This window comes from Gambusia affinis, linkage group LG11 (assembly GCF_019740435.1).
Source record: "Gambusia affinis linkage group LG11, SWU_Gaff_1.0, whole genome shotgun sequence".
In the NCBI taxonomy this organism is placed as follows: domain Eukaryota; kingdom Metazoa; phylum Chordata; class Actinopteri; order Cyprinodontiformes; family Poeciliidae; genus Gambusia; species Gambusia affinis.
The window spans coordinates 23,761,956-23,788,652 of NC_057878.1; the positions used below are offsets into that span (position 1 = coordinate 23,761,956).

Below are 26,697 nucleotides of genomic sequence, written 5' to 3' on the forward strand. Positions count from 1 at the left end.
ACCAACAAATTATCAAGTTGTTTTGTAGTGGCAGGAAAATGATTCATGGTTTTATTCTATTTTGTTAAATAAATAGAAAAAAAAAGCATCTCTATCCCTGTCCTGAAGTTTGACTTCTATTAAGTAACTTTTTACTGCTCTTGTAGCAAAAAGTCAGACACTAGCTTCATCCGCTTAAGTAAAAAAAGAAAATCTAAATCTGCAAGTAGAATTTGTACTTTCATCAATATTCAATAATTACTCAAACAAGCTCTTATTTCATGCTGAAAAGTTACTTGTAAGTTAGTTTTGTCGTTCAAGTGCACTAAGCCATTTGCATTAGACACTAAACCAAAAATAGTTTGTAAGATTGTGTTTATGAAGTGTATAACTTAATCATGCTGCCACCACCATGCTTGATGTAAGCAACAAACAAACTTCAGAAGTGTTCAAAGAACTATCTTTTTTGTACTCAGATTAAATTACACTCAAGTAATTAAATTCTAAAGGCTCTTTGTTGACTTTATCTAGGTAGATCAGTGTCAATGCAGGTCACATTTTTAGGACACATGTATCCTTCTGTTTTCACTTCACAGTAGTGAAATTTGCTATTTTTTGTTTATTACACAAAATCACATTAAAATATATCAAAGTTTATGGTTGCTGGATGGTAAAAAGACTGCAAAAGTTAAAGGACAGTGGATACTTTTGTGAGATACTGTATATTTGTACTATTTTTGGTAAATCCATTGAATATTGTTCATGGAGATGTTCAGCACTACCTCACCTGCCTTCTGAGTCAGTACAGTGAAAAAGCGCCCTGCCTACATCCTTATTGACTGCAGTAGAGCCGAGACTATTTTAGCAGCTATGTGTTGGTAGATAAAAGCTAAGCTTACAGGCAGGATGCTGGCACCTGTTGTGGAAAAAAAATTTAAAGGGGAAAATAAAATAGAAGATGTTAAGCAGAGGGACAAAAGGGATTGGAGGTGAGAAGGAGAATGGGAGATGGTGAAGATATTTCTGGTGTAGCTGCTTGAAAAATTGGGAGATTTCACAGGGAGTAATCCATAAGGTGCAAAGACCTTGTGTCTTCTTTCAAGCAATGGAATGAAAAGAACGAGCTGGAAGCGTTTGTGGAAAGGCAGCGAAAAAAATCCTCTGCAGCTGGAAATACAGGAACAAAGCAAGAGATGTTGGACTGAGGATCAAGGTCGGAAGATTTGTGGCCTGACTTCAGGAAAGGATAAACAGGATTTCTGAAAGCGGGACCGAAGAGTGGGAAAGGTGATTTACCCCAAGATCTTTTTTATTCAAGCTACTTCTGTCCTCATGAATAACTTCTAATTTCCTCTATTCTAAAAATGTACAGTTCTGATCAAAAAGATTAACAGCTGCCAAGTCAGGAGAGGTTAAACAATTGATCGCCAAAAAGGAATCGAACATCTCGGAAAGGAGAACCTACGGCTGCCTGCAATGAGCCTTAGTGTAGCGATGAATTCAGCCTGCAGGGCACTGGCAAGGCAGGGCAGAGAAGAAATGCTGCTTACAAGGATGAAGGAATAAAAAGAAGCTGCTTCTTTCCAACGTTTTAAGAAAAAGGAATAGAAGAATAGAAGGAGAAATAAATGCTGTGGCAAACAGTAATGGAAAAAGACTCCAAAACAAGATGAAAGGGGAGGAAATTTAATGGTAAGAGAAAAAAATGAAGGACTTTTGGTTCGTTCATAGAAAGTAAATGCTGCGTATCAAGTGACATTTGGTTTCAAAACCACAAATATTTTATGCAACACTCTTTCTACGATTTAAAATGTTTTTAGTTAAATTCTGGGCAGTGACCAGAATTTTAGAGCTGCCCTACATCACTTCTTGCTGTGAACTGGTGGTTAGCTGGCTAATGAAAGCCAGATTTTCCAAAAAGAGAAAATCATCTGCCTGGAAACATTTATTTTGTACTTACTCAAGTTATTCTTGTTTTGATGTTTAAATTTGGTTGATTTGAAACAACTAAATGTTACAAAATCTATAAGGGGACAAATACTTTTGCACAGCAATAATATTCTGCAAAATATGCATCTGAAATCTATTTGAAGATTTTGTAATGTTTTCTAGTCTTTTTCTCTGATTAATGTCTAACTGCATTCAAAGTTAGAAAATGGTGAAACTCATTTTGGCTCTTAGGAGGAAGAGTGAGTGGGAAAAATCAGTTTATTCAGTTAATAGGAGCAGAGATAAACAGCCTCAGAAGTCAGTTTTCACTCGATTAAACAACAAATCAAATAAGGGAAGAGGGAGAAAACTGAAAGATAAGCTTAAACTGTTCCTATATTTACTTCAGTGTACACACAAGCATGGATATGCTTAGATTTTATCTCCTCAGATGAACTGACTAGTCAACTGTTTGCTTTCAGGCTCATCTATCAACCTTGGGGATGGAATGGAAATGAGATGAGCCCTGTCTGTAAAGCAAGCTGTAAATACACAAAATCTTGTTAGAGAAATGTAATTGCGCTGTATTTTACTTTCGCTTTGTTTTGCTTGTCTTTTTTTCCTTGTTTTCCCCGCTCCTCGCCACCAACAAGAAAAGAGTTATTCCCGTTGTCAGGAGACGTATTTCAAATATCCAACAATTCCAAAAGGGAAGGGAAAAAAATCAATAGTGCTGTTCGATCGCCAGCTATTTTTTCTCCTCCTCCTGCTCTTCATGTGTATATCTCTGGAGCCGGGAGTTTGCAGGATGAATGTTGTACTATCTCATCACACACCCTCCCCTTTTCACACACACACACACACCTCTGGCCTTTGAATCACAATCATCTGTTTACGTTGAGGCATTGACATTTTGTGGTACGGTAGTCTGCTAGAGAGGAAAAAAACAGCACAGGGAATCACTTAGATCTTTGGATTAACACGTAAATTCTGTGTACATTTTCAGTGCATGTTGTAAAACCGTGTTTAGTCCAGAGATGGAGATGATAGATGAAGGGAAGAGGGGTGATGACACCAGGAGGATGAGCAGACGTCGCTGCTGGAGGGAGTGATAGAGATGAGTGATAAAACAGTGGAAGTAACAGCGGATAGAGACAAATTTGAGGGTTAAGGGATGAAGGGATTTGAAGATAGATCTCTATCTCAACACGAGAGGGATCTTGTGTGACTGACATGGTTAAAAGTTTCTGTCAAAAGTCTGAGGTCTACAATGTTTTTCAGAAGTATTTACAGCCACAAACTTCAGTCTACCTTATTTTTACAAAATGATGTTATATACACAACAATGTGGTGCATAATTGTGAATAAAAAAATTTGCAATTACCCCATTAAAGCTGGTAGCTCTCAACATTGTTCAATAAAGCTAAATAGAAGATACAAAATCATTGAAAAGGACCCCGTGTGTGAAATTTACCCTCAGCATGAATTCAGTTGTTCTGTGAAGACTTCAGTATTTTGTTAGAGAACATTTTGTTAGTCGTGCACCACACAAATCTGGTTTTAAAGAAAAGAGTAGCAAACATGAAAGGGTGTGGCATGCTTAGCTTCAAATATATTAAACATTTTGGCATAGAGCTCTTTGTGGTTTAAAACCAATACTGCGAATCACCAGGAGTACATCCTGGTGGTGGCCAGGACGTATTCCTCCTTAAGGACAGCTCTGGATATGCTGTCTTTAAGGAGGAACTGGAACAATGTAGAATCTGCAGGTAATTTGAGACTGGGTTGAATGCTTAGCTCCAGCCAGAAAATCGGTCTCAACATACAGCCAAAGTAACAATGAAGTGGTTGAACACAAAATTATATTCACATGTTGGCCCAGACTTGAAAATTTATATTCACTGATGCTCTCCATCCTATGTGACTTAACTTGAGCTTTTTTGCAAAACTTAATTGGTGAATAGTAGTTGCTAGATGTACCAAGCTCACAGAGACAAAGCCTAAAAAGAGTTCCAGCTGCAACTAAAGTGAATCCAGAGAGGTTGATCAAATGCATGCCTCAGTTTCAGATTTTACATCCAAAATTCTTTGAAAATTTTATGTTCTTTTCCTGCCACTTCAGAATCTTGCTCCACTTAAAATCAGGACTAAATCCAGATGTTTGTGTTTGCAATATAAAATGTAAAATAATCAAGGAACACTGTAAACACTGTAATTAATCTGTCTATGTTAATATTTTGGCATTGCACGATCCAAAATAAGATAGCAGGGGGAATCACATAGATATGTGAATTAATACCAAATACTTACATTTATGGTGCATGTTGTAAAAAATATTTTAGTCTAGAAGTGAAGATGATAGATAGAAGACAGATATAAGGACAGGAGGAGGATAAGCAGACTTCCCTGCTGGAGGGCGTGATGGAGATGAGTGATAAAACAGTGGAAGTAACAACAGATAGAGAAAAATGTGTGGGTTAAAGGATGAAAGGATTTGAAAATGTTTCTGAGGAGGAGTGATATCTAGTGTGACTAACTCAGTCAGAGGATTTGGTTAAGTGTCTGTCTAATATTTAAAGGAAAATTGGCAAACAGTGACCAATTTTCTGGCAAATTACATTTTTAATGGCAAAATTGGTTAATCTACGGATTCTTATTGGATTAACAGTGGGCCCTCTGATTGGTCGATACTGTGGGACCAGAGTGCCTCCTGAAATCCAATCATCCACTGGGATCCTCTCACTGGTTTTCCACACTGACATGGCTGTGGCTAAAGATGGCTTCTCTGCTCGATACAACATGACGCACAAGGAAGTCAGCGAGAGTAAGTTTGAAGTCTTCAGTTGTGCTTCCGAAGTAAACCATGAGTTTTGGTCTTAATCATTTCCTCCCATCATCTCTCCCACCCATCTTTAGTTTTCCACTGCAGTAACGCCTTAGGAATGGAGTCAGGAAAGATCACAGACGAGCAGATCATGGCTTCTTCAAGTTTCCATGATGGAAATTGGCTGCCACGTCAAGCCCGACTCAATTATAAAGAAAATGGGTGGACGCCTGCTGAAGACAACAACAGGGAGTACATACAGGTATGAGTTTGCTGTTAACTCTGGTCATGAAAAAATTAAGTAGTACCTCTTTTAAGGCCAATATCTTGAAATTCTTTTAACATAAAAAAAAAAACTATACATTTTGCAAATTTGCCTGGTCTAAAAGTGTTGTAAGCTTAGATGTAGTTAAAAATTCACAAGTCTGATGAAATTAATGCACAAATTCCAAATAACATAAGCCTAAACTGAATAATTTTGTATTTATGGACAGTTTCATTCTTTTCTCAGTTAACTGGCCACCTTTTTTGCACTGGGCACTTTTGGGTAAAACAGACATACACTTAGACATCTGAAAAACATGTAAAACCAATTCTAGATGCCAAAAATATTTTAATTTTTAAACCAAATGATTAACAGAAGAGGCTTTTTCCTAGCAACCCTGACAATAAAAGCAAGGCTTTTCTGATCTTGCTCTTATTGTTGTCAAATCTAAATGAGGTTTGTAGAGTCTGTCGTACAGCTCTTGTGTTTTTCATAATTTCCCTGAACGTTGTGCTGTCTGCCCTTGGGGTGATTTTTCTGGGACATTAACTCCTGGGAAGATTGGCGTCTTTCTACACTTAAATTGTTTTTAAATGGCCTTATAATCCTCCCCTGATTGATGGGCACCAGATAATTTTCTTTTCTCTTTGTTCGTTGGTGATATATTTTATCTGTGCCATTGTGTAACAACTGCAAAACCTCCTGAACTTAGAGCTGGTCAGGTTTGCGTATGTTCAAATAATCAAGTAAAGTTGATCAGGACAGCTGTACGTAGTCTTTCCTTCATGTTGGAAGGAAGAGTAATTCAGTAAAATATATCACAAGGGTTTTCTTTTAAGTCATCACGTCAGAACTTTAGCTTCTTGGATTAGATTGTGGCACTAATTTGAAACGTTATGCCTCAAACTCATAACATGTCTAAAAACCTTCCAGTACCTAACCTAAAAACAGATGGTGCGCCAACTTTTACATCATCTTTCATCCACAGTTGACATAATAACTCTATCACTGATATATTTGTGTCAAGGTTTGAGGGAGAGATAGCTGTGAGTGGGAGGGAGGCATAGTGGTGTTTGGGTTTAGCTGCACGGGTGTGTGAGGCATTGTTTCCGGCGTTCTGTCACAGTGCCAGCTTTGTTCTGTCCCTGAGCTAAGCTTGAGTTATGAGGCTGTCTGGCTCAGAGAGAGAAAGTGAAGGTGAGGTTTAGTCCGGGCAGCCAGAGAGGGGACTTTTTGAATAGGCGCACACTGTAAACAACAGATTATGCTGCTGGTTGGCACCTTTGGATAGTCTTCCAAAGCCTGCCTAAAGCTTCAGGTTTGTCAGAGGCCAGCACACCAAAAGACAGGTTGGTTTAGTTTCACATGGGTTATCTTTTGTGGTTTATGATCTTTACAAGCACACCTGTAATCATGATGCAGGAGGCTTTACTAATGCTTTCAAAAACCCAGTTGTATGATTGCGTATTTTTTCTCGTCATTTTCATTTGTGATTATAAACTCTTATTTGGATTTAAAGTGTCAAAAGTGCCCAAAACAGCTCAGAACTGAGCAGACTAAAAATAATTGAACATTTTGAGCGATAAATGTAATGGAGATGTTTTGTATTGCCCTTAAAGACCTACCCTAACCTTTTCAAGGAAACATAATAGGTCACCTGCCAGAATGTATGTTGATGCCAGACCTGGCATCAACAGGGCCAGAGACTTTTAGCTACTTTACCACTTTTAGCTATTTTATTTTGCCACTGAACAAACAGTGACAGAACCTTGATGAGTGCATATTCTTCACATTCAGCAGGTTTCTTCTAATTATATCGCACCACTTATGGTGTCTGAGACCTCAGAGTGTATGTGTTATTTTGCTGCGAGAAATTTCTATTCCATTCTTTTCTATTGCTTTGTACGCTCACTGAGGTGCAGTACAGATTGATGGCGGAGTTCTTGTGGCTCCGTTATTCTAACAGCTCTGTGATTGATGAGGAACCCTCCCTGGGAAAGCTCACTTAGCATTTCTCCCTCTTTCATTTGTTCTTCACCTCTGTTCTTTCCTTTCTTATTCTCCCTCTCTTTCTACCTTTCTCCTTACTTCTCCATCTCCTCTCCCCTCATCCTCTGCCCTGAACTATTGATTAGTTGTCTTGCTGTATCTTGTTCTTGCCCTACCAGTGCAGAAATGCATGTGTGTGTGTTGGAAGTAATCTAAAACACCTGTCTTCTTGACAGATAACAAACGCAGCATTTTCCCTCCCCCGGTGTTTTGTACTTTACCCATGTGGGACATAACAGTGCACATTCACACAGCAGCCTCAGATTAATCAGCAGGTTTCAACAGCTCCTTTGGAGGAGAATAAATGTTTTGACCAACAGTAGGACCTTTCTCATCTTTTCCTCTCTATTTGTCTGTCTTAAATTGAGATAGCTAAAGCCTGAAGCTGATGTGTTTTCGTAAGAAATCTTCAAGTGCAGCAGCTCTAACGTTTTAGTATCCGTTGTGATTCATTTGTACTGAATTTTTAAATTGGGATATGAGTTTTGTAAATGTAACTTCAAGTTTTAACTGTAATCAGATGCACTCGCAGTACACCTAATTATCAGTAGCAGTAGAATTTATTTCTTAAAAAGAAGCAAACCATATATTTTTTTTATCTTTAATGAACAAAACATCTAGATTTTTTTAAGCTAATGACCTTTATAGTCTGCTTTATCGATTGAAATCCACTCAAATTTAGAAAAATGGAAAATTCTAACATGAAAATGTGTAACAATGTACAGTTTCTTATGATTTAAATAATATCTGATATACGTTTTTAGATCATGTTTACCAAGTTTTTGTGACCTTCCATAGTGTCAGAGAAAACAATTAGAGCACTGTTCAAATTTGAGAATTAGCTTTTAAAAGCAAGACCATAAATAACTTGTGAAGTCGCAAAGAATCAAGACAAGAGTAATTATTTCCCAAAATCTAATTTTAATATAAAAAAATTGTGAATCCTTACACATGATGATGGAAATGCTGCTCCATTATAAAAGCCTTGTTTTTAGAGTGGTATTATGGTTTATATCCAGTGTGCTACATATGTAACTAGACAAGTTTGATTTTTTGATCAAACAATGAATTCGACACAAAGGGAATAATTCTTTCTAAAACTCTAAAAACATTGAGTATTATTGCAGAATGGCATAAAATAGGCTTATTTACATACCCATGCCATTCATCTGGATATAGTTTTTCTGTTAATAAATAAGCAGTTGTTTTCTATATTTATGATCTCCAAGAAAATTTGTGAAAATGTTATCTTTATGTTGAATTTATGAATAGATTTTATGAAATGTTCAGCTACTTTCAAACATTGTTGCAGCATTGCTCACATCACTGCTTTAGCGACAAAAAAATCTGTTGCACCACTGTATATTTAATACAACACAGCCAGTAGAAAAGCAGACACACAACTTAACATCTACGATTATCACGGGAGGTGATTATTCTTATTGTATGTGAGGAAATTAAAAAGAGCTGCGGGTCATAACCATTGATTTGCTGAGAGAAAGTCTCAGGAGTGCAAGAAGCACAAAGAAGCAGAGAAGGAGGAGGAAGAAAAAAGCAGAAAGATGCAAAATGCTGGAGAACAAGTCAACTTCCTAAGGCTAAATCCATCTTCTTTTACCAACAGGTGGACCTCCATACTCTAAAGGTCCTCACAGGGATCGCCACTCAGGGCGCCATCTCAAAGGAAACTAAGAATATTTATTACGTTTCCTCCTTCAAGCTGGAAGTGAGTACTAATGGAGAAGACTGGATGATCTACAGGCATGGGAAGAATCACAAGGTGAGCAGAACATCTGGTTACAACTGGAAAACATTTGTGATTGTGTACTTCATCTACTCTTTTTCACATATTGCAACATTACAAACACAAATTATGTATTTTGCATAGATTTTAAATGATAGGCACCCACTAAGTGAAATCTAGTTCATCCAATCACATTAAGAAATCACCTAATTGCTAAATTCAAAGTGTGTCCATGGTGCAGTTTATTTCTACTGGAAACACAGCTGTTCTGTGAAGGTATCAGTGTCTTGTTTGAGAATATCAGTTTGCAAAAAGCTGGAGTAATGAACACAGCAAACAGGCCATGGACGATGTTGTGCAGAAGTTGAAAACAGGGCTTAGAGTGAAAATATTGAAATATTGAATATAATAGTGAAAATACCAAAATATTTTTTGAAAGAATGGAGAGAAGAAAATTAAATCATGGAGTAGTCATCCAACTTTGAATCTGTGGCAAGACCTGACAACTGATGCACTTCCTTATAGTACTGAGCTTGCATTGGCAAAAAAAAAAAAAAAAGAATTCTGTCTACAGATGTGAACAGCTGGTAAACACATTACCTCAAATGTCCTGCAGTTTTAACTACAAAAGGTTGTCCTAAAAAGTATTGAATCAGGAATAGAAAAACTACTTCACACTGTTTGAAATTTTATTTTTGAAATATTTTGCATCATTTGTCCTTTTCCTTCCACTTTACAGTGGAATGCGGACGTCTTGCATCACTTGCAAGGCACCGTACGCAGCTGTAACTGACCACAAACCAAAATTTTAACCAGTGTCTCTAATTAAACTGTTCAACTGGCATTCAGCTGGAGCCCTTTAAAGGTTTACAACCAAGTATAAAAGAGAGAACTGGTATCTCCAAGCCTGAAGCTGACTCGACTGTAAATACATTTGTACTTTCTTCAATTCTGTTTTTCACATCACATCTGTTTTGTGTTACTTTCTGGTCAGAGCTCTGCTGAATGGAAACATGGCTGAGCAAGTCCCTGAGTTGTTTCTGCCAGAGGTGTAAAATCATGATATATCTTCAGTGAGCATGCTGCAGTTTTGTGGTTTCAAGGTAGAAACAAACCAGGCAGCTTTTTGGGTCTTAATGGGTAAAAACGTAATCCAATTAGAAGAGTAGTTCAGTGGCTGTGGGTGTTTTTTTTCCATTGCACCCATTCTTCCCATGTCTGTGGTCACACTGTGGTCTATCGCCACGTCTAGCCTTGTGCTGTAAACGCTTATTCCTTAACGAACGCTAATGAAGGCACATGCTAGCAGATGCATGTGTTTTGCTTAGTGTGACCATCTGGGGTCTCTTTGTGGACTAAAGATCCCATAAGACTCCCAGAGAAATGATAAATGGATAAAACAGTGAAGGAAATGAAACATATGGGAATGACTAAGTGAAAAGAACCTAAGGAAATTCAGTCTCCTGTTAATGTGTTCAGCAGCTTTAAAGAGGAACAGAAGATTCCACCTTTTATCGTCTCAATTAACATGAAAATTAGCAAAACTTGCAAGATTTGTATTGCAATTAGGATTTTCATAAACTGTTATGCAGTTTTAATGTATTTTATTCAGCAACTGCAGTTTAATGGCATGCTGACACCAGATTTGAAACAATAGTAATAATTTTAAAAATCCAACACGGAAAACAGATTAATGACCAGTGCTTCCAGATTAGTTGCTGGTGTTACCACCCATAATCCTCTTTGATTCCCCAATAACACTAGAAATACGCACAAGCTGAATACCAACAGATACACAGAATGGGTGTGTGTGTGTAGTGAGAATGTGTCTAAAATAAATCAACACCAGCTTGTGGTAGAAAACATTTGGTGTTGGTAAGGATGTTTTAACTCTTTTTGCTCCCTGGTGCATACTGCCGTTAAGATGGTGAGGATTTTCAGTCACTTCATTAAATCTAGGTCTGAAAATCATTATCTCATTGTGAAAGAATGGATGCAAACCAAATATTTAGAATTACAGAACTGTTTGCAGGTTTGATTTAAACTTAATTACCAGTTTGTGTAACAAGTTGGCCTTTTGTGACTAAAAACAAATTAAGATGTATGTCAAAAGAGTTTGAATTTCTCTAAATTATGGGACTGAACTGACTTGATATTTGTACGAGTTAATGTGCGTTGAGATATTTACTGTAAGCTATGCTACATTGATAAATTGAGTGAATGTCAACTAATCCACCTAAATTACCCTTTTCCTCTGTGAAAATGGCTTAACGAGCCTTTGCAATTGTTCTGCATCCTTGGTTTTCAGTAATTTTGTTTACAAATGTTCAGACTGTGTTTTTAATGATGTATTTATCCATCAGTGTTTTTGTTAAACTTTTTATCTTCTACTCTCCTTATCTGTTTCTCTATCTAACTTTACATTTATTTAATATTCGTCTTCCCCTTCTTGTTGCACCTTCTCCATCCCTCTTTCCTTCCGTCCCTCAGCACGCCATATTTTATGCTTTCTTTCGCTGCTTTGTGTCTGAGAAAATCATCAGCATTTACTGTTCAACTATGATACAATGATTCTTAGAGGTGTTCCGAAATAACTAGTAAAAGTAAAATTATTCAATAAATGGGAGACACAATGATTAAAAGTTTCTAAATAAAGCTATTAAGTGTGCATCAAGTGTGCAATTTTCTTGTAAATGCAATTCTTACAGAAATTAGACATGCATACTCATAGATGGGTTTTTTTTCCAACCTCATTTTTCTTGCATGTTTAACATTTGTCTCAGATGAGTGGCTCTTAATAAACCATCCAGTTCACTCCAGTCAGTCACTAAAACATCTGGGAGGCAGCCCATAGGGGTGGTGCTGCTGTCACACAACATCCTGATGATTTGTGTGATCTTTAATGGTTTTGATAATGTCATTTAATGCCTGTTTTGAACCAAAAGGGACTCAAAGTGACTTTAACACAAAGGATAATGTTCAGATATATTTTGCCCCTATTTGGAAATGCTGTACTGTGAGGAAAAGCACAGATCTTCAGAGAACGAAGCATTGAAAATTAAATTAAAAATGTTGGCTAAAATGCACAACATTTATTAAAAATAATTAAAAAAAATTATAGTTGCACCAAAGACCTAAGACAACATAGAAAAACAAAGCAGCAGGACCAAAAATGTTGAGAAACATTATCAACATTTCAAGGCTACTACATAATTCTTACACCATTATGGCAGTACTAGTGGATAAAATAAAGGCAGTTTTTAATATGGAAAACATGTTAGACTGTCCAGGACAGCATGATCCTGGGGTTAGAGCAAATTTCCAAAAGACTAAAAAGGAAAATATAATTTTTTCCTGTCTTTTTTTGCACATCTCTCGTGTGCAATGTACAGTGCAAGCACAGTAAAAAAAAAAAATGCTTGCTGTACAACTAAAGTGGTAAATTTGAGGTTTGGTGTTTGATATGCACCAAAAAAAACCCAAAAAAACTCATACTGGTCCAACCTGAGCTGGATAATACTGAACACAAAGTCTTGAAAACATTTTTTAAGCAGGAACCGGTTCTGAATGCAGTATTGCTCTTAGTTGCTTTTACAAGAAGCAATGATACAAAAACATTTTTTAAAACTTTTTATGTATTTACATTATTTATTTATGATTGGTGCAATTGGTAGCACTGTTGCCTTGCGGCAAGACAGTCTTGGGTTTGAATCCTGACTTTCTGCAAGATGTCTTCATGCTCTCCATGTGCAGACTCCCTCCATCTGGCTTCCTCCCATAGTCCACACATATAACTTTTTGGTAAATTGGTTTCTCTAAATTATTCTCAGATGTGAGTGTGGAGAGAGTAATATTCATTGTTTTAAGAATCATCAGAAATCCTCAATATCATGAAACAGAAAAGCAGTCAGATTTGGCTATTGCATTTTGTTCACAAAGTTAGAAAACATGATAAGGTCTTACTCTGAAACATACAGCTTGCATCTTAAATACATTGAGACATTCTGCTGACTTTCTTTTTAATAAATGTAAAAGCAATCCAGTTGTAATCATGTAGTCCTCAGAAATGCTGGCAGACTTCTCTGTGGTCATTGCACCACTGGAACCAAGCCAAGTCATATATAAAAAAAAAAAAAAGCTTTATTCAAGAGGAACAAAAGTGGATGAAGGAATGCAACATGAGAAAGGAGCAGGAGGTACTCTGAAATGAAAAACATGAACAATATTTGGAAAACAGAAAGGAAACAAAGTGCAAAATGTTAGGTTGTCAAGCATTAAACTGATAGAAAGAATGAGCTGTGAAGAGGGCGGAAGAGAGCTGGAAGCCAGAGGGAGAAAAACGAGGTTCAGAGGGGAAGAGGTGAGTGAAGGGAACAGGCTGACAGCGGGAAGAAGTGTTCATAAGGGAATCACAGAGCAAAAGAGAGAGAGATGGATGGATGAATTGAGGCAAGAAGGAGAGCGGGAATAATGAGAATAGCAGACAGGGGTGTTGACCACAAATCCCTCAGGATAAATTGGAGGTCTCAGCAAGCAACACAGCCTGGAAGCATGTCAGGAGGAGGAAAGAAAATAAAACGACAGAGTGAAGGGAGGAAGGTTGGGAGGTGAGGGAGAAGCAGAAAGAAGTGAAGAGATGAATCAGTGACAAATGAAGACAGAAAAGCTGAGACCAGAAGAGAGAAACAAGACAAAGGGAGATATTACAAAGGTGCCAACTGTAATTTTGACTTGGAGACTTGTCACACACACACACACACACACCCCAACCCCCCCACACACACCTGGATGTAGCTGTCACAGAGGTAACCTCCATGAAGTCCCTGAAGTGCATATTTGTCCTGGTGTGAGGAAATGGGAGGAGATGTGGGAGGCATTTTACTATTTTATAACTTGATGCGCTCACACACATACACACACACGCCTACGTAGAGAGCAGAGTCAGCACGGACATTTGCATAATTCAGCAGGTCTCTGTGGGTCGACTCTGGCAGAATGACTGTGGCCCTACAGGCTCCTGACACACACATTCACCTGTAATTCAGTATAGCCTAGATGAACATATCCATTTCTCACTTTAGTTTCCTCCACTTAATCTAATTAGTTTGCAAAATACAATTAAATATCCTGAACATACAGCACCTTGCAAGTCTTCACACATCTTAATGTTACTCATGTTTTGTCTCAAACTTCAATGTTTTTTTTACTCTGATTTTTTAAAGTTTGAATAGATATATGTAGGTTTTTAGATTTGTTAAATAAAAATTCATCACGTGATCATTCATTTGTATTACATCTTGTATTGATACTTTGTCTTAACACCCATATGTTTTTAGGTGTATGTTTGTAAGCTTTGCACAAAAATACTGAAATTTTTGCCCATTTATCTTTGAAAAATTGCTTATGGTGAGTATCTGTGACCAGCAAATTCTCAATTACACTTAGGGCCATTTGAAAACATGGCATGAGCCATTCTTAAGCACAACATTTTGCCTGTAGGTCAGAAAAAAATCTATTTTGTTCTTATCCGACTAAAACACCTTCTTCCATGTGTTTACTCTGAATGCTGAATGGCTTGTTGAAACAAGCTGCCTTGTAAAGCTTTCCTTAAACTATTTTTTTCCCCATTCTTCCATAAAGACCAGGCTGCGATGTGAACCACAAATAGTTTTTCTTGTTGCAGAGCTTCTCTCCTTCTCGGCCTTTAGGTAGATTGAAATGTTTTGGTAGTTTTGCCGTTGTGCCATACTTTCACATTTTGAATGATGAATGGAACAATTCTAAGTGAGATGTTTAAGGATTGTCATATTGTTTGATAATCTAGCCTAGCTTTCTTTCTGACCTGTCATTTGTTTCTTATGTTTCCAAGATTCTGTTTGCACTGATTGTACCAATTTGTTTTGGTACAACGTAAATTTTCAATAAGATAAATTAGATTTTGTGAATTTGACTGGATTTTGTGGATTTGACTGGAAGTAAAAGTACAAGTTAAGTTGGTGTTGATAAATATGCAAGGTTTGGTAGGTTAGCATCTGCTTACCTTCCAGGTGTCAGCTTACCTCGCCCCTTTTTTTCAAAACATGGATACTTAACAAATGCAGACAGACGTGCACAGGCAGTTAACAACCAGAGCCAGGTCACAGGTGCAGTTCATCAGCTAATTGTTACAGATGCCTTCTAGGAAGAACCTCTTAAAAGTGAATTTAGGAGTTAAGACCCCCAGGGATGCTCCATATCTTATTACATCTCCTCTCTGTGGATTCTAAATCCAACCTGGGAGTTAGCACAGAAAAAAACTGTTTTTTTTCCTTTTAGTGAGCAAAGATAAACACCTGTAGTAAATCTCACAGCAGCGTAACATATGACATATGCAACTGGATTTCTTAAGTTTTACAACAAATTAAAATATAATTTCCATCTTACTGAATTATTTTCATCATATCACTTTTACTATATAGTTGCATTTGAGTTTCTGGTAGTTGCTCTGAACATTTTGCAGAATCTAATATTGCTTTGTTTTTGACATTGAAGTTCAGTTCTAATTGTGAGACGTATTAAAACTCCTGGGTCCCACTTCTGTGCATTAAATTAATTTAAAAAAATCAACATTTTATTATCCCCTTTGAGGCCCAATTAATAGTTCATTGTTTTCCCATATGGATCCCATAGACAGATGTTATCTGATTTCTCTTTACTCGTGGATTTTTTGTCCTGATACACTTATTACATTATATGTATCAAATATTTTAAAAATAATAATTGTTGCAGTAAATCTCCCTGGACTGATGGAGGGCCAACCCAGGTAGAACCCTTGCACTTAAGCTGATTAGCAGATGTAGATATGAACAAGCCTGAGATAGCCAATGTTTCTCCAGGTATTTGTTGCAGCCACTTTTATTGTTGCTTCCTTGTCATGCTGTCTTTAGCTATACTCTGAGTCTTTGGTTTACTCCACTTTCTCATGCTTGTTTTTCTTGGTGTTGATGGTCCCATCCCAACATCATTTCAGTAGTGTAGCAAGGGTAGGTTAGGGTGGAGGGTCTGTGCCAGTAGTGGGCAATTACCTAACTCCAACTTTCACTGCTGGTTCCATTCAATCAATTCCAGATGCACAATTTGGTTTACGTGTTTTTTAATATGCCATGTTAAATAGTACACAGTGTGACTGCAGCTCTAAGCTTCAGGAATGGCCCTAAATTCAACCAGTTAGTTATTTTTAAGACCTGAGAACTAACCAGTATAGAGAAATTCTATCAGTGCTGCCAAGAACAACAGTTAAAGGGCAAGTGTTACGTATTTTCCAGGCACATTGTGGCATTTATAACGCAGTCAAGTAAGTATTTTACCTTCAATTGTTATAAAATGCTTTATCCAAAATGACCGAAAAGAAATTTGACTTTGCAAGTTGATGCCTTAAAATTGGGCTTCTGTCTCTTTAAGAAGCTCCTGCTCTGTCTGACACTCCGCCTTCAGCATGTCATAACAACACTGCTCCTCTGTTATGCCACTTACAACCATTCTTAGGAGCATAGGACTGAGGAGTAATTTGTGCCAGTTGCTGCTGCTACCACTAGTTTGAAGGAGTTTTATGAAAATATGTTGGCCTTTGTGAGAGCAAGCGTTTAGTCACCTCAAATGGCAGCCAAATGGCAGGAAACGCAAGGATTTCTCAAACATGCATGACTCAAAGCTACACTCCAGCTATGTTTTTGTGAGGGATTGACATTATAACATGATGTAAAATACAAAAAAGCCAATTTTACAAATTACTGCCTGTTCAAACATGCAGCCTGTGGTTGAGGTGCAACTCTCTTAAGGACATTTAACTAAATTATAGTGGAGATACATGTATACATGTGTGCATGTGTAAGAATGTGTGTAATTTTGCTCCCATGAAAGTTGGAGAAAAAAAGCTGTTATCTCAGAGTTAGTGGTATTAAATAAAACAGAGTTGCAGATTTGCTTGCAACCTTGTTTGTTGACCCTGAACACAACAAATAATTTAGAAAAAAGGGACTTCAGAATCTTGTCAAAGCAAAGCGTGTATACAGCACTTAGGGGTCCGTCACGCTCACTGATACTCCCACACTTCACTTGAAAGTTGAGCCTGTAAAGGACACCAACAAGGATAGATTTTCACATGAACATGCAAGTGCACAATGGCTCAATACAGTATATAAGTGTGTGAGCCTGTGTACACGTGCTGAGGAAATGTATCTTTGTGCACCAAGGGAAATCAGAAAGCACCCAGCAGCTCTAAACTCCTCAGAGTGAGACCTCATAATTACACTTTTACACATTGACACACAAACCGACACACTCACATTTGTAATTACAGCTTGTACCACAATCCCATTAATTCTTGTATGGCCTTTAGGCGATTTTCCATCATTTAGGTGGTCACGGTTTCCGGTATGAAGGCCTTTGTAGGGACATGAGGTCACAGGGGCCGATTTTGCAGCATTCACCCAGTGGGTCACGGGTTCAGTACCCAGCTGGCCCAGTGGCTCCATTCCAGTCATAGACTCCCTTCATCCATGTCTTCCTTTCTCCCCCCCAATGGGTCCCATTGTGTAACTGATGGAGAACAGGAGGAAAATAATAACTCTGGAACACAGAGACAGGCATATACACCTAAAAACAAAACACCTATAAATGTGTAACCAAGCAAGTAATTAAATGCCCTTTGGCTCAGTTAAATAAAGCTCAGCTTTCTCTGTATTAATCACATTGAGTTGAATCATCAGCTCAATTGAACAGCATCTTTTAAGATCAAATGACTTGCATGTTTTTGCATTTTGTCACGTTAGAACCACAAACTTAAAAGGGTTTTATTTGGATTCCATATGATTTATCCCAAAACTGAATTGGAAAAAACTATTCATAGTTTTTAAGGTTTTCTGCAAATAAAAATAAAACTGTGGAATGCTTTTTTTCCTGGATTACTTTGATTCCCCTAAGTGCAACCAGCATTATTTCAGCAGTTAAGAGAGTCTACCTGTTTGTTGTTTAATTGATAACATGACAGCTATTTTACATCAAACTCACCAATTTGGTGAGCATAAAGAAGAAAGCCACTGTTGAAAGAAAGTAGTTTTCCACAATGGAACACATAAATATAGCAAAAGTAGGTGCTCTCATCAGATGAGATGGAAACTAAAGTTTGTGCAATAGAAAACTAAGACTTTGCCTTAACCTGAACACCCTGTAAAACATGGTGCTGGCAGCATGATGGTGCAGAAAGTTGGTCAGAGCGTATAGGAAGAGCGATCCTGGAAGAACGGTCCAATTCAAATCTTTTCATCACCCCAAAGGAAAATCTGATATCTGCCCTTCCAGATGAGGTACTAGATCAAACACATATCAAATAGTTAATGGTCATGTAATTTGACTTTTGTCTCTAATATGAAACATGCATCATAGTTCGGCACCAGAGGAAGCCAGATGCAATAAATCTGGACATAACCAATGACTGATAATTACAATTATGAACTTATGAAAGTAGTCTTTTCACTGAAGCGCATCAAATGACAATCACTTCTGGCTCTGACTACACATCCAAACGGACTTCCCTACTGAAGTTGCAGTCAATGTTCTGCAAAAAGCCATCAGTATTAGTTGTGCTTTCATTTTATTAGCTTCCTTTGTGTTGCTATGATCTTGTGACAACACCATTGGCTGTCATTGCTCAATAAACTTTAAAACTGACCTATAAAGTTCTCCATCTGTTATTACTTATCTGAACAGTTTGGGGTTGCTAGTCATTCGCACAGAAGTCCGATTGTAGTTGCATTGAACTATTTGTATAAACTACTACCCAAAAAATTTTGATTTCAGCAAAAATTCTGAATTAAACATCAAAACCTGCTGTGAGAATGTAGCCACAGATCACAGCATATGATTGATCCTGTAAAAGGTAAAAGCCTAAATTAAACTGCAGGCCACACTTTTCAGATTTTTGCTGCATAGTTGAAAACGTGTCTGATAGTTTATCGTAAACATTCCCGGTAAAATATGCCAAAGTTTGTGTAATGTGACAAAATGTGAAATGCTTCAATGGATTTGAATACTTTACAAAAGCAGTGCAACATTGCAAAGAAGAGGCTTTCTTTTCCACTTAAATTTACAGTAGTAAATCATCTAAGCATGGAGGAAGATAGAGTTGTCAAAGAGACAGACAGAGCAGAGGGCAGGAAAGCAGAAGCCCAGCTGTGTTTTCCAGCGGAGATGGCTGCCAGAGAGAGAGAGAAGGAGAGAGGGGAAAGACTTGACACTTTGTCAGATTGACAAAGATATGAAGTCGAGATGTCAAGAGACAAAAAAGGGTGCTTCTGGTCATGTGCACTTGCATTCAATTTCCTTTTTATCTGTATATGTGCACAGTTTCAGAGGAAATCGTTTTCAGCATGTTTTTCTGTGTGCTGAGACTCTGAGGGCAACATGTAAGGAAAGGGAAAGCCGTCTGTGTGTGAGCAGTGACCATTGTGTCTGGATGTAGCGCGGCAATGTGTGTTTGTGCACTGAAGGGTGACAGAGGGCGTTTATCTCTGCACTGTGTGTGTGAGGATTTAAACATGTTTTCCTGCGTGTGTGTGGTTGAGTCAAGAGGACGTGAGAAGAGGCTTCCTCTCCACATACTTACATCTTTGATTTATCACACACTGCGTGCCCTTAGACTGTGCACAGGAGTGTGGAAGTAAACCTTTGAGCTCAATCCTCCCTTTGTCAACAGACTCCATTCATTTTATGTATTTACTATACAGAGTGTGTTTAATAAAAGGAAAAGAAACACTGTAACTCATGGAAAATTATGTTTTCTTTAGCTCTGTAATTTTTTTGTTGGGTTCTGATCTCATGGCTCTCACTTTTATATCAACTCATGAGAACTATATTGGTGTTATGCTGCCAAGCTTGAAAAAAAGTGCAAATAATTCTGGTCCCCAAGATGGTGAACTTTCACTATGGGTCACAGTTTTTTTTTTTGTTAGCACTCATTGCTGTCCTGAATATTAACGATTTGTGGATTGCTGGTAATATTTTAGGATACGAAAACACAACAATGTTCTAAAGAATACAGTTACATGCCAAAGGCAAAGTATAATAAAATGAAAACATCATCATTCAAAATGTAAATACATAAGTAGATGATGCGGTTCAGTTGCCGTATTCAAGCCTCCATAGTCTCCAGATGTTCACAGTCAACTGTGCAAAAGCTAAGAGTTTGGGTATGTATGGATGGAAAGATGGCATAAATTACTAATGACTTAGATCTCTAAAATCTCAAAACTGAACAGGAAACATTTCATTTCCTTGTCCAGTTAAACCCAGAACAATTCTTACTCCTGGCAGATTCATATTTTTATTTGTTTTTTCATTCAACCGTAAAGTTTCCTCTGACATCAGATGAGACGAGCTCTTCTTAAAAGATAATAAAACAATGTAAATGAGTTATCGGTTAACAATATTATAATCTGAATCAATGCCATGTTATTTGCCATCTATGTTTGGAAAACATCCAAAAGCATGTAGTAAAAATGTGTAATAGACAGACACTTTCCTTCAGTGGATTTGATCGAACTAATCAATCCTGGACCCTAAACCTGAGTGGAAATGAAGAAAATACAGGGGGGAAATAATCTTTCAGCTCGCTTGAAAAAAGTCCCCGGAGATTAAAGTTCTCTCTGCTTTTGGTTGAAATACGACTCAGGCCACTCCCTCATCCCCACCCCTTTCTTAATTAAAACAACTCCTAATTAAGAAGTGCAGTCATAAACTGGAAATGAGACTCCAAGAACTATCACAATAGCACATGTTTTTGCTTTATTACAGTGTAATATTGATATCAACTTATACAACTGTTATTGTCTTTCCAAACAGGTATTCCATGCCAACACAGATGCCACAGACGTGGTTCTTAACCGAATCCCTCAGCCGGTTCTGACACGCTTCATTCGAATCAGACCTCAGACTTGGAAGAATGGCATCGCACTGCGGTTCGAGCTCTACGGCTGTCAGATTACAGGTAATGCACGACTGCATATCTGTTGTAGTAATTTTGCCATGTCAGTTGAAATGACTCAAATGCTACTCAAATGTCACATTACTGAACCAGTAACAACATTACCATACTTAATAGCATGTTATGCTACACAGATGCTGTCTGCAACAATGATGGTGTACTTAACTCTAAATTTGATATTTTCTTCTGAAGGTTTGGAACAGTTTATATATTTAGATTTGAAATACTTATCTTAATTTGCCATATCATTGAGTGAGTTTTTGGTAAACTCATTGATGGTTTTGGTTTTGAGTTTCTGACTGAGAACAAGCAATGCACTGTGACATCAAGCTCCACATCATTGCTTTTTTGGTCCCTCGACTCTTAAATCAAAGATATAAACTTGACACATTGTATTGTTTAATCATTAAACAAATATAATTATTATTATAACCCTATAAGCCTACTTATAGGGTTTTGAATCTTATAAACGTCTTGAATCTTATAAAAACTACTTCTAAAAAAAAATAATTTAAAGTCTGGATAAGAAATGAAAGTGTGTTATAACCCTGGGGTTATTCTTTGTCCACTGAGCCTCAATCACAGACTGTGCTTACAGCACTGAAAGATGGTTGCTCAATGATTTAAAAAGAGAGATAGTGACATCATGGGAAAAAGTAACTTACTATGTCAAAAAAGAGCAGCACACAATTTTCATAATTATTTTCAATACAAATTCAGCATGTGTAGCGATTCATGAGATGCTCATGCGTTGCACTGCAAAAACACAAAATCTAGTATATTTGCTCTAGTTTATAGTCCAAATATCTCAGCACACTTGAAATAAAACACAAATATCTTGCAAGAAAGACACAGGAGGTTGTTGTAAGTAAATAATTCCTTAATCTTGATAAAAGTAAGTTCTAGTTCAACTAGCAGATTAATGTCTTGTTATAAGTGAAAAGATCTGCCACTGGAAATAGTTCTTTTATACAAAACAAGCTTGTACATCTTGTTATATATATATATATTTTTTTTGTGAGATTCATGTAAAAACACGAGTCACAGTTTGGGTGAGAGGGTTTGGTCAGACCAGAAATACCTTTCCCCGAAAAAATTCCCTGGGAAAGAACAAGTAAAATGGAAGAAATTCTTCTCATGAGTGTAATCTAATGAAAATTCAGTTCGTACTTTTATCTCTTTTTCTCTTCCACAACACACCCACTCTTGTGCACTCACACTCTTGCCCTCGCTCTTTCATATCCATATCCCCCTTCTCTGACTCCCACTCACGGATCTCTCTCACACACACAAAGAGACACACTTGGTCCTAATAGAATAATACTAGAGTGTCATGTGTGGGTGATAACATCAGAGAGTAACAGGCTCTCAGCTTTCATCTGCAGCCCTGGCAAACAAACACGATTTCAACCAGCATAATCAGCTCAATACTATAAATAGATAAACTTAATTATACTGTCTGTGTTTGTGTGTGTCGAGAAACTGTGAAAGATAGGATTTTAAGTCATCTGACTGGGTCCATCTGGGTGTGTGTGCGTGTGTGTCTGCTCCGCTGTATCATTATTAAGTTAGGGCCTCTCCCTGGTGCCATTGTTGCGGCCATTGAGGGGGACAGATATGCTTTTATCCAGGAGGGCTATTTCAGCACCCACACAAATCACAATCACACCAAAACAATATGACAGACAAGGATGGTGGAATATATATCTATAAATATCCATCTATCAACCATCCTGCCTGCACTCTTGTCTACTGTGTACTATATTTTAACGTCTCAAATTGCATGATATATCACCTTATAGATTGCACCATTTTTGAGCTGCGAGATTACATCCAACACACTTTTTTCAGGTTATTTTCATGCGCCCATTTCCCATTTCTGTGGCTTTTGGCAGTCAATCATGGAGCTAAGCAGCTGAGTCCTGCAAAATTTTCCACACACCTTCAACCTTTTCCACTTAGTTTTCCATTAAAAACACAGAACTCAATAGATTGCACTTGAATTTCATAGAAAAGCACAAAGTTGTACAAAATTGTATGAAACAAAAATATATATTGCATACTCTGTATAATTTATTGCAGCTGTTCTCCAAAGCCTTATGATTTTATTAGAGAACATTAGAGGATTGACAGCATCAGCAAATGACTTGGGTAGGTAGTTGTTAAGTTGTAAAAAACCAGCCTAAACTAAAGGTGAGAGTAGGTTCACCTTCCAGCAGGACAGTGACCCTAAACACATAGACAGTTTAGATCAAAGCAAATCTGTGTGTTGAAATGGCCCAGTTAAAGTCCAAACTTAAATCCAAATGAACATCTGCGGCAGGACTTAATCATTTCTGTTCACAGATGTTCTTCATCCATTGCGACTAAGCCTGGAGTATTTTATAAAGTGAAATGGGCAAACATTCAGTCTCTAGAAACATTGGCAGAAAAATGCCCTTAAAACACTTGCAGATGCAAAAGCACCATCAGGCGGGTTGAAAATAAATTGTCCCAGGGCTGCTGAAAACAAATGCACACCAAATAAAATACGTCAGTTTGTTGTTTTAATGTGACAAAATGTGAAAAAAGTTTAAAAGTTATAAATAAGTTTGCTGAGCACTAAATGCAACATCTTGACAGCTTAACCCTAGCTGTGCTTTTGTAATGAGTGACAGGGTTTGATAGTTGGGAGGTACACATCTGCAAAACAGCCTGTTCTGCTGCAGTAAGATGTATTTTTCTCTACTTTTATAACCTAACATATCTGCTAGCAGACATTATGTTTCTGCTCATAGACATGCAGAGAAGCACACACTTGAACACACTTCCACTATGTGATAATGCCCTACACAGGCCTATAAAGACAGAAATAAAGCAGTCAGTCAGTGACATGTCATTAACTTAAATCACACTTTTATGTCTCCTGCTCTGCTTCTCTCTCACCCATCTCTCTTCAATGTCTCTGTGTTTTTTTTTTCCCTACCTCCTCATTCTGGCTTCCCTCCCTCTGTCCTTCTTTTGCCTTTGCTGACAGCTTCCATTCCCGTTTTTCTCCAGCCCTCTCTCATTTGCTTCTCTCCGCCTCGCCTTCCTTAAATCTTTCTGATGCCTGCCTCCTTCAGTGGCTCTTTCCTCACCTTAATCCCATTTTATTTCAGCACCGCAGCTCTTTATCAATCACTTCTTTTCAGTACCGGTTATTATTTCTCTCACCAGGCCTGCAAGGCGCTCGTGTCCAGTCAGGTAGAGCTCCGTTGGCTGTAGCAGTAGCTGGTTATCAGGGAACAAAGCTCCATGTGTGGGTGAAACATCAGAGCATATGTTGGTTGCCTGTGTGAGACCTTGACTGTTTTTTGCTGTTGTGTGCGTATTGGTTTGTGTAAGTGTGTGAATTTAAGAGCTCTCATACTGGTGTGTTACATCTGCCTGTTTTTGCTGGGATGAGAGGAGATGATATTCTTGTCGACTCCCACTGCACTCCTGATTTAAAAAAGGACCAGCGGCTGAGGCTCAGAAACAGCACATATAAAACTACACGATAATAAACCTACGGCTAATAAGCTTTGCTGAATGTTGCAGAGCTTCAGGAAGCCTGTCGCTGTTTGTTGTTGATGAATTATTTACCATATAGAGGCACTGTCGCAAACGTCACTGCATTAAACATTCATTTCCTCAAAGACTTGAAGAATGTCACCATCAATCACTGTCACCCCTTTCTTTCTCTTCGTCTCCATCCCTCTCTACTTTTCTATTCACTCACTGGTCTGTCATTTCATCCCTCTTCTTGACCTTTTGTCCATTTATTTCTCCTTTGTCCTATATTTTCCTCTTATAGTTGTTTAAATCTCTCCTTTTTTGTTATGAGCCCATATTCTCCTAGTATATCTTCAAACAGAAGTGGTCACATTGTTTGGTTCACTTTGTTTTCTATCATTATTCATCACAGTGCTATATTTTTGAGGCTTATTAGATTAAAACTCATTTGTCTCAGTAATAAACAGCACCGCTTTGATCTGCAGCATGCTTTCATTTAGCTTTTCTTTCCATTTTGGAGAGCTCCGGCTCAATTCCCCACACAGGATCCCTTTTTGACTGCTCAGTTAAAGTTATGTCAACTTTTCAGCCGCAGGATGGGAAAATAATGAAACAGGGTGAAGGGAAAACAGTAGGAAGAGGCACTGGTGTGTAACACATCAGCTGATGTCGTAACAAATCCTTTCAGGATCAAACAAGATATGTTTTCTCCTACATTGCCCTAACATTGACTCTTAATTACCTCAGGTCCATAATTATGATTAGGTGGAAGCTCTTTAGAATGTTATTATGAGGACTTTGACCATTAACAGGGTCAGGATCACCTAATATTATACAATCATCACAATATTTTGCACCCCCATGTATTTTTACCTTCACTTTACTCTGCTGTTCATTGATTTATGCTACACATCTGCACCACTTCTGCTGAACTGATGAAACTGCAGTGTAATTATCGCTGTAATGACCCAGTTACAACGTTGTTTGATATCACATTATACTATTCTGTATAGTCTTTACTGATGAAGTTCCCGATGCTTCAAACTAAAAGTGAAACTGATGCATGACCTGTTTTTTGATTAGTTCAACTGATAACTATCATTGCATTGAACTTTTTTAAGGCAGTTAATGAATGCTTAATTATAAAAAGTAAAAGAAATGGTGAAAAGCTGTATTTCATCAACAAAAGTAAAAGTAAATAGATGTTTAACATTTTTATTTGCTCATAAAAAGAATATGTCACCGAAATCCAGATGTCAAAATCCACTATCACTAATCTAAGTGGAAGGGAACAATGGCAATCTATTAAGTATGATAGACATGCAAAATTAGGCAGGTTGATTTATTTTACTCTGAGCTTCTTGAGAAGCTAACTACCAGCACTGCTACAAATGTTATATTATATTATAGATCACTGATGTAGTTGATAAAAACCAAAATCACATCCTTTTCTTATCAACAAGTGTACCTCCCAGGGGTGTAAATATTTGTTATAGTATTCCTGAGAATTACCATAAGCAGGGAAAAGCTTGCAAAGCTGGAGGTATTTTATAAAATTTTCTCCATTGTCTCCTAAAAACAAAAGGTTTTGTGTAAAATCAAACCTAGCCAGAACAATCTGGCTACTATTGCTGTCGGTGTCCCAGCCTCTATTCTAAAGCACATCGTATTATGGAAAAGAATAGAGAGGAAAAGACTTTAAGCAGCTGGCCAGCAGTTTGCCCAGCACATTTCCAAACCTCAGCTTTCAGCAGATGGACCTTCCAGTCTATGTCTCATGTGTCCTCATCACTACTCATCAAATTTCCAAATCTGCATGACAGTCTGACTTAGTGCTTCAATGAGACTTGTTCTCACTGTCTGGTTTTTTTGGATGCAGTGTTGCTATTGTACTCAACTCTGTCATCAGCTGTAGGTAAACCTAAGTTCATGTTCAAGTTTTAGTTTTTTCATTTGTTTTACAAAAATGGGGACCTATTGCTCAACATTACAGAATATTATATTGCAGGTAGACAATAACAAAATTTCATCCCTTAAAATAATGGTGTAATACATTTTTTGCCAAAAGATTATTTAGGGAAAAAATTTTTTTGGCAAAAAAAATTACTTGGGTCAGTATTTTAGGAAGGTGGTGAAATGCTTTCTATTTGAAAGGGTGCATAGCGATGAGATCTAGACTTTGAAACCATAAAATCTATCAGCATTTTATTTCCTCTCAGTGCTTAAACTCTGGCCAGTCTTCAGGCCTGACTTTACAAGCTAACTAATTGGTGGATCATGTTGTCTATTTAAAGTTTTCATTAAGCAACTATTTCTATTGTAAATCACTCTGCATAGTGAAAAATAAACAGCTACAAGTTTACAGTACCTTG

The 26,697-nt window shown here is 37.5% G+C and overlaps 1 protein-coding gene across 3 annotated transcripts in view; it reads left to right on the forward strand.

Annotated features, from left to right (window-relative positions):
* Window positions 1–26,697, forward strand: part of LOC122839624 (neuropilin-2-like) — a 116,585-nt gene that overhangs the window by 46,608 nt on the left and 43,280 nt on the right. For all 3 annotated transcript variants that reach the window (XM_044131400.1, XM_044131401.1, XM_044131402.1), the window contains exons 5-8: window positions 4,577–4,732; window positions 4,825–4,994; window positions 8,671–8,826; window positions 20,668–20,812. In XM_044131400.1, coding sequence (XP_043987335.1) covers window positions 4,577–4,732; window positions 4,825–4,994; window positions 8,671–8,826; window positions 20,668–20,812 — 627 coding nt within the window. The remainder of the gene's footprint in view (window positions 1–4,576; window positions 4,733–4,824; window positions 4,995–8,670; window positions 8,827–20,667; window positions 20,813–26,697) is intronic.